Source organism: Aegilops tauschii, chromosome 1 (assembly GCF_002575655.3).
Source record: "Aegilops tauschii subsp. strangulata cultivar AL8/78 chromosome 1, Aet v6.0, whole genome shotgun sequence".
NCBI classification, from domain to species: domain Eukaryota; kingdom Viridiplantae; phylum Streptophyta; class Magnoliopsida; order Poales; family Poaceae; genus Aegilops; species Aegilops tauschii.
Genome location: NC_053035.3, coordinates 408,525,404 through 408,536,751, shown reverse-complemented (window position 1 = coordinate 408,536,751; position 11,348 = coordinate 408,525,404). Strand labels below are relative to the sequence as shown.

The 11,348-nt window shown below is 50.0% G+C and overlaps 1 protein-coding gene and 1 long non-coding RNA gene across 2 annotated transcripts; one reads left to right on the top strand and one right to left on the bottom strand.

The window, feature by feature from the left end:
* Positions 1 to 2,049: 2,049 nt before the first annotated feature.
* Positions 2,050 to 6,048, bottom strand: LOC141041579 (uncharacterized). Its single transcript, XR_012202092.1, has 2 exons — positions 4,977 to 6,048; positions 2,050 to 3,716 (listed from the first exon to the last, which is right to left on the bottom strand). It is a non-coding gene; the product is annotated as an uncharacterized lncRNA (long non-coding RNA).
* A 2,473-nt stretch (positions 6,049 to 8,521) lies between these two features.
* Positions 8,522 to 11,047, top strand: LOC109755171 (exocyst complex component EXO70B1). The gene has a single exon (XM_020314060.4). It carries the CDS (start codon positions 8,751 to 8,753, stop codon positions 10,713 to 10,715), a length of 1,965 nt encoding a protein of 654 aa, XP_020169649.1. The 5' UTR covers positions 8,522 to 8,750; the 3' UTR covers positions 10,716 to 11,047.
* The last annotated feature ends 301 nt before the right edge of the window (positions 11,048 to 11,348 follow it).

The window sequence follows — 11,348 nt, the reverse complement described above, 5'->3', positions numbered from 1 at the left end:
TGGTAAATGTTTAATTTTTTTTTTGCATGGGTTTTCTTATCAATATTTAATCAGTACAATTTCCATGGGTTTAAGGTTAGCTAGCTTCTTCAGTAAATGCTACCGCTAAGAGTGTTTGGGCCAATACACAGGCACATATCGTCCTTGAATTAACCTCCATGGCACTTACGATAGAGATATGTACCATCATCCAGGCCCCACTTTGTGGTGTCACTTCATGTTGTAACCTGAAACTGCACATATTTTATTACTCCATATTGTATTTATTTTGGACCTTGCAGACTATGTATGTCCCTATCAAGCTCTTTTGTGGTTCTCTTTTTGTCTGGCACCTTGTAGATTATGTATTTATTTTGAACCTGGCACCTTGCAAATTTGTCTGAAGTTTGTCGTCTTACCATTGTGTGAATGTTTGGTATAGTTGTATTGCCTATTATCTATGGTCGATATTTCTATAGGGGGTTGTGCTGTACGGCAACCATTCACAAGTTCCCATGGCGGACAAATCTAGCATGTTATTGATTCAAATTATTTTCTTTTTTGATATATTGAAGTTAATTACTCGAAAATCAGCGACAAACCCCCGCAGCAACGCGCGGAGCATCATCTAGTTTTTTTATTACTCCACTACGTTAGGGAAGACATAGTGTTGTGCAAGGCCTCACTCATGTTGTCTAGATTATCCATAACACTACAAGCAGCCCATAGCCCATGATTTTTTGATCACCTACGGTAGGCTTGCATTCCGCTCCCAAAAAAATTCCTACTGTCGAGACCGAGCGAAGGGACATGATCACCCGCTCTACCTATTAGCAACAAAGGTACACGGTCGGATACACGAACTTTGGTTGAATAGATTTGCATTTGTACCTAAAAAAGTTCAACCTAAAATGTTCGCCCGGGCTAACTTTGGGTCCGCCACTGACTACTTCATCTAGGGGATGCTCACAACAACATAGGCATATATGCCTATGTGCTCCCTATGGTGGTATTGAAGTGCGTGAAAGCATCCGTCTCATGGTTGTTGCATCATATTTCATAATGTTCCTATTTAAGCAAAAAAAGATAGACGAAATAGGATCATAGTTCACAAAGAAGCAGCCATGCATCCTTAACTCCGAGAAAGCAGTAGAGCCCAACTTTTTTTAACACAATATAGACGCAGGCGCTCATACATACACGCATATACTCACCCCTATGAGCGCACACACGCACACCCTATCACTATGAGCATCTCCGAGAGACTGAGCTGGCATATCATTTTAAGATTTACGAAGTCACCGTAAGTGCCTCGTCGTCGACGGGACGTCTCCTCTCACTGAAAGTGCATCACCGGAAATCCCGAAATTAATCCAGAAATAATGCGAGCACCGGGACTTGAACCCTGGAATAATGCGAGCACCGGGACTTGAACCCTGGTGGGCTGGGGATACCACTGTCCCTCTAACCATCCAACCACAGGTTGGTTCGCGTAGAGCCCAACTGTTACTATGTTCATAGTAGCATACACCACAAACATATATGCATTACATTTAAATGGAATCATTGTTCCCGTGTTGTTGAAGCACACACATCATAGGACTTGGAAGCATCAGTCATGTGTTTTTACATCACGAAATAATAACATGATGGTTGGTTGGATCCAGATTCTTCTCCATCCTCGGGGGCATCCATGACATCATGACAGAAATAGTCTATTTTCAACATTTTATATTTTTGCCATAGGCATGGAATACCTCACCGGAGTTGCTAGAGAATATAAGGGTGCCTTGTTTTGGGGCAAATCTGACACATGCCATCAGAGTAAAAAAAATCTACGTCTAAAATGATGTCACAACAATTAGCTTTTTTGCATCGCAGATGTTCCATATTCCGAAGCAGTGAATGTGAAAGACAATTGTCAATTTATTTTTTGACATGTAACCACATGACTGGGTCATTCTATTAGTGTGAGGATGTGACGCCCCCGATTTAACCGTACACTAATCATGCACGCAAATGTGTACGATCAAGATCAGGGACTCACGGGAAGATATCACAACACAACTCTGAAACATAAATAAGTCATACAAGCATCATAATACAAGCCAGGGGCCTCGAGGGCTCGAATACAAAATACAAGTGCTCGATCACAGACGAGCCAGCGGAAACAACAATATCTGAGTACAGACATAAGTTAAACAAGTTTGCCTTAAGAGGGCTAGCACAAAAGTAGCAACGATCGAAAAGGCAAGGCCTCCTGCCTGGGACCTCCAAACTACTCCTCGAAGCCGAACTCCATGTAGAATCATCCTCGGGATCTCTAGCTCCTGGACTCCAGCATCTGGTTGCGACAACCAGGTATAGAAAGGGGAAAAGAGGGAGAAAAGCAACCGTGAGTACTCATCCAAAGTACTCGCAAGCAAGGAGCTACACTACATATGCATGGGTATATGTGTAAAGGGCCATATCGGTGGACTGAACTGCAGAATGCCAGAATGAGAGGGGGATAGCTAATATTGTCGAAGACTACGCTTCTGATAGCCTCCATCTTGCAGCATGTAGAAGAGAGTAGATTGAAGTCCTCCAAGTAGCATCGTATAGCATAATCCTACCCGGCGATCCCCTCCTCGTCGCCCTATTAGAGAGCGATCACCGGGTTGTATCTGGCACTTGGAAGGGTGTGTTTTATTAAGTATCCAATTCTAGTTGTCATAAGGTCAAGGTACAACTCCGGGTCGTCCTTTTACCGAGGGACATGGCTATTCGAATAGATAAACTTTCCTGCAGGGGTGCACCACATAACCCAACACGCTCGATCCCATTTGGCCGGACACACTTTTCTGGGTCATGCCCGGCCTCGTAAGATCAACACGTCGCAGCCCCACCTAGGCTCAACAGAGAGGTCAACACGCCGGTCTAAATCCTATGCGCGCAGGGGTCTGGGCCCATCGCCCATTGCACACCTGCATGTTGCGTACGCGGCCGGAAGCAGACCTAGCCTAGTGGCGTTCCAGTCCAATCCGGCGCGCGCCGCGCGGTCGCTGACGTCACGAAGGCTTCGGCTGATACCACGACGTCGGGATACCCATAACTACTCCCGCGTAGATGGTTAGTGCGTATAGACCAAATGGCCAGACTCAGATCAAATACCAAGATCTCGTTAAGCGTGTTAAGTATCCGCGAACGCCGACCAGGGCCAGGCCCACCTCTCTCCTAGGTGGTCTCAACCTGCCCTGTCGCTCCGCCATAAAGTAACAGTCGGGGGCCGTCAGGAACCCAGGCCCACCTCTACCGGGATGGAGCCACCCGTCCTTTCAGCCCCCTCATCAGAATCACTTGCGGGTACTCAACGAGCCGACCCGACTTTAGTCACCACATGTGTCATGTATATAAGGTACATAGTATATACCCGTGATCACCTCCCGAAGTGATCACGGCCCAGTAGTATAGCATGGCAGACGGACAAGAGTGTAGGGCCACTGATGGAACACTAGCATCCTATACTAAGCAGTAGGATAGCAGGTAAGGGTAACAACTGTAGCAACAATGATAGACTATGCAGCAGAATAGGATTAACGAAAGCAGTAACATGCTACACTACTCTAATGCAAGCAGTAGAGAGAAGAATAGGCGATATCTGGTGATCAAGGGGGGCTTGCCTGGTTGCTCTGGCAAGTAGGAGGGGTCGTCAACTCCGTAGTCGAACTGGGCAGCAGCAGCGTCGGTCTCGTAGTCTACCGGAGAGAAGAGGGGGAAGAAACAGTAAATACAATGCAAACATAAGCATGACGATGCGTGACATCCCGGCAACAGGCCTACTCATGCATGTGGCCCATGACAATGAGTGGTGCTAGGTGTGCCCTAACGCGGCAGTAGGTGGTACCGGCGAAGGGGGGAACATCCGGGAAAGTATTCCCGATGTTTCGCGTTTTCGCACAGACGGACCGGAGGGGGAAAGTTCCATGTTCGCTATGCTAGGAACGTGTGGCTGACAAACGGACTGCGTATTCGGATTCGTCTCGTCGTTCTGAGCAACTTTCATGTACAAAGTTTTTCCATCCGAGCTACGGTTTATTTTATATTAAATTTTAAAGATTTAAATCATTTTTAGAATTTAATAAATTAATTTAATTCAAAATTTAATTAATGCATCAGCATGACGTCAGCAGTCAACGTTGACCGTTGACCTGGTCAACCTGACAGGTGGGTCCCACCTGTCAGGGGCTGTTAGCTAATTAACTACTGTTTAATTAAATTAACTAATTAATTAGATTAATTTAAACAGGATTAGTTAACTTAATTAATTTAATTAATTAATTAATTAAATTTATTTTTATTATTTACTTTATTTATATTTTCTTGTAATTCTTTTTTTCCACGAGCGGGCCCCACGTGTCTGTGACTATGGGGATAGCTTAGGTGGGGGGGGATTAGCCCCGCTAATCAGAACAGGGGGGAATCCGGTTGGGCACGCGTAGCAGGAGCCACGGCCACCGCGCGGCCGCGAAGGCAAGCGGCGCCGGCAGCGGCCCGGCGGAAGTGGCGGCAGGGGCGGCGAGCGGCGCGGTTTAGGCCGTGGGTGGTCGCGGTCGCGGGCGCAGCCACGGCGCGGCAAGAGGCGGCCAAGGCGCGCGGGCGTCGCCAGGAGCCCGCGGAGGCGGAGCTCCGGCCGTGGCGGATGGCAGCGCGGGGGCGGCGTTGAGCAGCGGCAGGCGGCGGGGTGATGTGGGCGAGCAATGAGCGCGGTGGTCGCGGGCATCAGCGAGCGGCGGACGGAGCACGACGATAAGCAGGGGCGCAGCAGCGGGCGTGCCCAGATGCGGGCGGGCACGCGCGGGGAGTAGGGGAACAGGGCGCGGCGGATGTGGGGCTGGGCACAGTCAGAATCGATGGTTGGGACCACGTCCGGCGGCGGTGGAGCTACAGACGCGGCTGCGAGTGCTCGAGCTCGAATCCGAGCTCGGGAAAAAGGCGGGGAGGTAGGCGGGGCTCACATTGAGGGGAAGACGGGCTCGGGGAGGCCGGGAGGTCGCGGTGGAGTGGAGCCATGAGGGGGCAGAGGCGGCTTCCGCCGAGGGAATCGATGCGGGAGATGGCGCGGCAACGTCTCGGTCCAAGCTAGCAGGCGCAGGCGATGTGGACGACGATGGAGGTCCTCCTGAACATGCGCGGGCGTCGTGGGGAGGCAAGTGGCCGCGGGATCGAGCGACGCATGTCGACGGCGGCGTCGGGCGAGGGAAGAGGAAGAGGGGAGAGGCGAGAGGGTGAGTGGGGCTAGGGTTCGACAAAGGGGTCGACGACGACCTTGTAGGGTGGCGGGGTGGTCTGGATGGCCGCCATGCGTCAGATCCGCGGCATGGACGCACGGACGGCGTCCAGCGCGCTCCGTGAACAGGGAAGACGATGGAGGGGGTAAGTTGGGCTGGGCTGGAGTGTTGCGCGGCTGGGCCAAGTGCACAGTGCAGCCAAGCCTTTTCTTTCATTTTTCTTTTTAGTTTTTGTTTTTCTTTTAAATTCATCAACCCATTCTGTTTTGCAAATTGTTAGGCCTCAGAAATACTTTTGTAAAATATGGAATGGTGCCACCTAATTACTTTGCATCATCTAGCATTGTCATAAAATGGTTTGGTATTTAATACAAATGCTTGGTAATTTTTATAATTCAGAAGGCATTTAAATTATCGCTTTAGCCACTGCTTACTTACTATAGGGCAATTAAATATTTAATAATAATGTGGTTTCTTCACCATATTTACTTATAAATTATTTGGCTCACTCCGAACATTTTAGTTTTAATGTTTGAAAGCTTTTGTTGTTTGCCATATTTTCAATTTGAATTTGAATCGGTTTTTGAACTAACGCGAGATTGGCAACAGTAATGGAGGTGACGTGGCATCATTAACAGAGGTTCACTGTAGCTTAATTATCCGGGCGTCACAGAGGAACTGACAATTATCAGAGAAAAAAATTATGCCCCTGTCAACATCATACTCACACAGGCGAAAAATGTATTCCACTAGCACATAAGCAAATTCTCACTGCCGACGCCATGGAGCTTCAGTGCTTCCTCTGCATTTCCGCTTGCTATTTCATCAAAAACAGACTTACTTTTATGTGAGATGGCGCTTCGTACTCTAGTGCACATAACAACCCGTGTATCAACTCTCCTTCGAAGCAAAATGTTTACTCATTTCATCTTCAACTTAGTCTTATACAAGTAGCCTCAAAAGTTTAAGTCTGAATCTCGAGAAGTTTATAAATTTGCTGTGTCTCTCGAACACAAACTCTACCCCCAAGCATCCATCTGTATCCGTAGTCCACTGCCCCAACCTCCGCGCCAATCATGCCCCTCCTCCATGCCACAGCGTCATTTCCACCTTCGTGACTTTTCTCCTCTCAAACACTTTGCACATCTTGTCGCGCATGCCACGCCCGTGGCTCTCACCTTTCTCAAGGCCACGTCATTTTCACCACCCACTCATACCTCTGGCTTAACTCATTCGACTATCCGCCGCAAGTTACCCATCGTACACGAGCAATGCCACCACTCCAGCGCGACCTCATCCGTCTCGTGCCTACTACGAACCAGTAAAGATGATGGGCAGTCCATGTGCTATCGTTCTCTACCATAAGCAACATGATCACACGCGACCACACAATCGACACTCTGCAAGGTGTCGGTCCTTAGGGAGACCAACTATGGAACACCACATGCCTACTAATTACGGTTAACACTCCTTTCATTCAGATAGAGGAAACTATACATGGCTTGTACCAAATATTGACTTACTGATTTCTATTCAATACATTCTCGTTTCTACTTGTTGTTGATGATGCAACTTGAGATGATGAATGCAAGTTCTTTCTCATGATGTGGTGCTCTAGAGAAGCTACATTGCAAACTTCACTCAGTGAGATCAAATCACATACATATGTACTACTTCATTCAGGGGATGCTCATAACAATATAGGCATATATGCCCATGTGTTCAACAATGGTATTGAAGTGCATTAAATTATCCGTCTCATGGTGGTTGCCCCATGTCTCGTAAAGTTCCTATTTAAGCATAAGAAGACAGACCCAATATGATCATAGTTCACAAAGAAGCAGCCATGCATCCTTAAGGTCGAGAAAGGAGTAGAGCCCAACTGTTGCTAGGTTTGTAGTAGCATACACCTCATACATATATGCATTGCATTTACTTAGAACCGTTTTGTTGTAGTGTTGTTAAAACACAAACATCATAGGATTTGGAAGCATCGGGGTTTAGGACAACGTTGTCATAGGTTTCTACATCAGGTAACAACAACATGACTGCTAGTTGGATGCATATTTTTGTCCATCTTGAAAATATTCTAGTTTTCAAGATTCTAGATTTGTGTCGTAATCATGGAACACCTCAGTGGAGTTGCTAGAGGAGGTGAAGGTTCCTTTGTTTTGGACAAGGCTGACATACAACGAGGCAATCCCTTGCATCTACATTGATGTCACAACAATTAGCTTATTTACATTTTGAATGTATTAGATTTTCAAGCAGCGAATGTGAAACACAACGGTGACAATGACCCAAAACAATCCATTGGTGAGAGACATAAACAATTACACCACCGTCAACAACATGCTCGCGCACATGACGGCACATCATCGAGATTCTCATTCCTAATGCCGTGGTGCGTCCCTGCTTCCTTCGCATTTTTCGCAGGCTATCTCATCAAACACCGTCTTACTTTTCTCCGAGAGATAACGTGCCTCGTACTCTGGTCCACTTAACAACGCATGCATCAACTCTCCTTCGAAGCAAACCGTTTTCTCGATTCATCTTCAACTTTGTCTTTGTAGTATGAGGGCATGTACAATGCATAGCCTCAAGGTGATGCCTCGCATGCCATGTAGGATCGGATATGACGTAAAGTAGATTCGGATAGGGAAGCGGGATCCTCTCCAGGAGGCGGGTGCTTGAAAGAAAAAGTGTGGTCCGATGACAAAAGCTGAAAAGGTTGGAGTGAAAAATAGAGATGCATGTGTGGTAGAGTCTTTATTTTGTATTTCTTAATGAGGCCCACTAGCTGTAACTTGTATTGAAGAGAAAAACTAAATGTAGATGCCTCAAATTATTTTTTATCATGGGGCATATGTATCCATATGCCACCATTGCACATGCCCTGAGTCGCCTCAAAGTTTAAAGTTTGAATCTCGAGAAATGTATACATTTGCAGTGTCTCTCCAACACAAACTCTGCCCCCCAAGCGTCCATGGTCCATCCTCCATAGTTGTCCACCGGCCCGACCTTCGCGTCAATCACGCCCCTTCTCCACGCCACGCCGTCATTTCCACCTCGGTGACTTTTCTCCCCTCGGCCACTTTCCACGTCCTGTCGCGCATGCCAGTATGCCTTTCGCCTCCCTCGAGGCCACGCCGTTTTCACCACCACCCATCACTCTCCCTGAGCTCATCCGACCGTCCGCCGCGAGTTACCCGTCCCACGCGAGCACTGCCAGCGCGGCCGCTTCCGTCCCGCGTCCACTACCAGTAAAGACGACGGCCGGTCCACGCGCTGTCGTCCTCCGCCACAAGCAACCGCGTGGGAACGGAAGTCATCGCCTCACCCGCACCCCTACCCCCGCCGCAGTCCACAACCACCACCACCACCCGAAGCCGCGTGCGGGGAGCTGGAAACCTCGTCCAGATCGGAGCCAGCCGCAGACCCCCGTGGGAAGACCATCTTCGCGCGAACGACCTGCAATCCCACGGCCACGGGGCGCCGGCGATGGCGGAGGACGGCGAGGAGAAGCTGCTCGCCACGGTGCAGCACATCGTGCAGACGCTCGGCAGCAGCGACACCATGACGGAGGACATCCTCAAGGTCTTCTCCAACTACGACGGCCGCCTCTCGCTCGACAAGATCTACGCCGCGCGCGGCGCCGTGGCGGCGGCGGCGGGCGGCGGCGGCGGGGGAGGCGGGGGAGGGGAGCACTCGATGCCGGCGTCGCCGCCGCTGCCCCCGCCGCCCGCGGCCGCCGTGCCGGGCTCCTCCGCGAGGCCGCCCGTCACGTCCATGGAGCGGACCGTGCGCACGCTCGACCGCCAGATCTCGCAGTTCGTCACCATGGACAGGCTGATCTGGGCCGACTCGGGCGACGCCGACGCCTTCCTCGAGGCCGTCGACGACCTCATCGGCACCGTGCAGGAGCTGGACGCCGCGGGGACCAACCGCGTGCTGCTCGACCGCGCCGACGAGCTGCTCAGCCGGTGCATGGCGCGGCTGGAGGACGAGTTCCGGGCCCTCATCGAGCGCCCCGACGACGCGGCCCCCTCGGCGCCCGGCGGGTTCGCGTCCGACGGCAGCGACGACGAGGAGTTCTACGGCGGCGCGGACGGCTACGGCGACGAGCCCATCCCGATCGCCAAGCCCGTCACCGACTACGACGTCGTCATCGACGCGCTCTCGCCGGGCTCCATTGCCAACGTGCACCAGATCTCGCGCCGGATGGTGGACGCCGGCTTCGGCCGGGAGTGCGCCGAGGCCTATGCCGCCGCGCGCCGCGGCTTCGTCGACGAGAGCGTTGCGCGTCTCGGCGTCCGGCCGCGTACCGCCGAAGAGGTCCACGCCTCCCCCTGGGAGGAGCTGGAGTTCGACATCGCCCGCTGGATCCCAGCCTTCAACATGGTCTTCCGCATTCTGATCCCCAGCGAGCGCCGCCTATGCGACCGCGTCTTCGACGGTCTCGCCCCCTTCGGCGACCTCGCCTTTATCGCTGCTGTGCGCACTCAGGCACTGCAGCTCATATCATTCGGCGACGCCATTTCTTCCTCCAGCCGCTCGCCGGAGCGCCTCTTCCGCGTCGTGGACATGTATGAGGCTGTGCGGGACATCCTCCCGGACCTTGACCCTGTGTTCTCCGACCCTTACTCCGCCGCACTCCGCGCAGAGGTCTCTGCAGTGTGCAACACCCTTGGTTCCTCAATAAAAGGTATATTCATGGAGTTGGAAAATCTCATCCGCCGTGACCCTGCCCGGGTTGCCACACCTGGTGGTGGTATACACCCCATCACTCGGTATGTCATGAACTATCTCCGTGCTGCATGCGGTTCGCGACAGACATTGGAAGAGGTGATGGAAGGTGACCTTGGTGCTGGTGGTAGAGCTTCTGCTGCCGTGGACCCTGACCGCCCCACGTCTTCACTTGCTGTGCACATCGCATGGATCATGGACGTTCTGCACAAGAATTTGGATACAAAATCTAAGATTTACCGAGATCCGTCACTGGCTTGCATCTTCTTGATGAACAATGGCAAGTACATTATCCAGAAAGTGAATGACAGCGAGCTAGGTGTTCTACTCGGCGATGACTGGATCAAGCAGTTGTCAACTAGAGTGCGTCGCTGGAGCATGGATTATCAGCGTTCAACATGGGGCAAGGTTACAACTGTGCTGCAGATTGGTGGTTCAGGCGTTGGTGCACTCCCAGCCAAGGCAATGCTGCAGAAATTGCGGATGTTTAATACCTACTTCGAGGAGATCTACGCAGTACAATCAGAATGGGTGATAGCCGATGATCAGTTGCGAATGGACGTTAGGGCAGCAGTGGAGGATTCAGTGATGCCAGCATATGCGGCTTTGATTGCCAGGTTAAAATCAGCTCCTGAAACCGGACGTGACTTGTACATCAAGTACACCCCAGAAGATGTCGAGGCACATATCCATCACTTGTTTGAAGGAGCAGCAAAGTGATCAGTTGATCAGTACCTTGTGGTTCCGGTGATAATCTATTTTTCTCTGAGATTTGTTAAGTTGCTGGCAGGGATCTTGGTGAATATCTGTTCCTCAGTAATGGTGATATTCTTACCTCAACCTTGTAGTGTTGTATCATTTGTATTTTGTCCCTCCATAAAAAAATTATGGGGTTTGGCAAATGGTGTACATGATTATGATTGTAGGTGTGTGTATGTCAACTAGTAAGGTGATTATTTTGTAACAAAATTAGGGTCCCATTTTGGTTCCAATCACTCCTTCAGTTTATCCTTGTGACTGTTTTATGGGTGAATTCCAATGTTTATTTAAAACTTCATGTGCTCTAACATTTCCAAAGAATTGCTCTGTTATGATTTTGCGGAAGGCCCTGTTATAATTTTTTGGAAGGTCTAATTCTGTGATTGCCAAATATCTGTCCTAATTATGAAACCCATGGCAGACCTAAACATGCCACTATCACTTCATCATTGTAACATTATCAACAAAGAGATGCATATAAAGTGGCGAATTGTTTCCGTGCCAGGTGAGTCTTTAAAGGTATGCTTAATCATATAACCTAGAAACTTAAACAAGGTATTCTGCATAGTTCACAAATTTATGTCGTTATTTAGA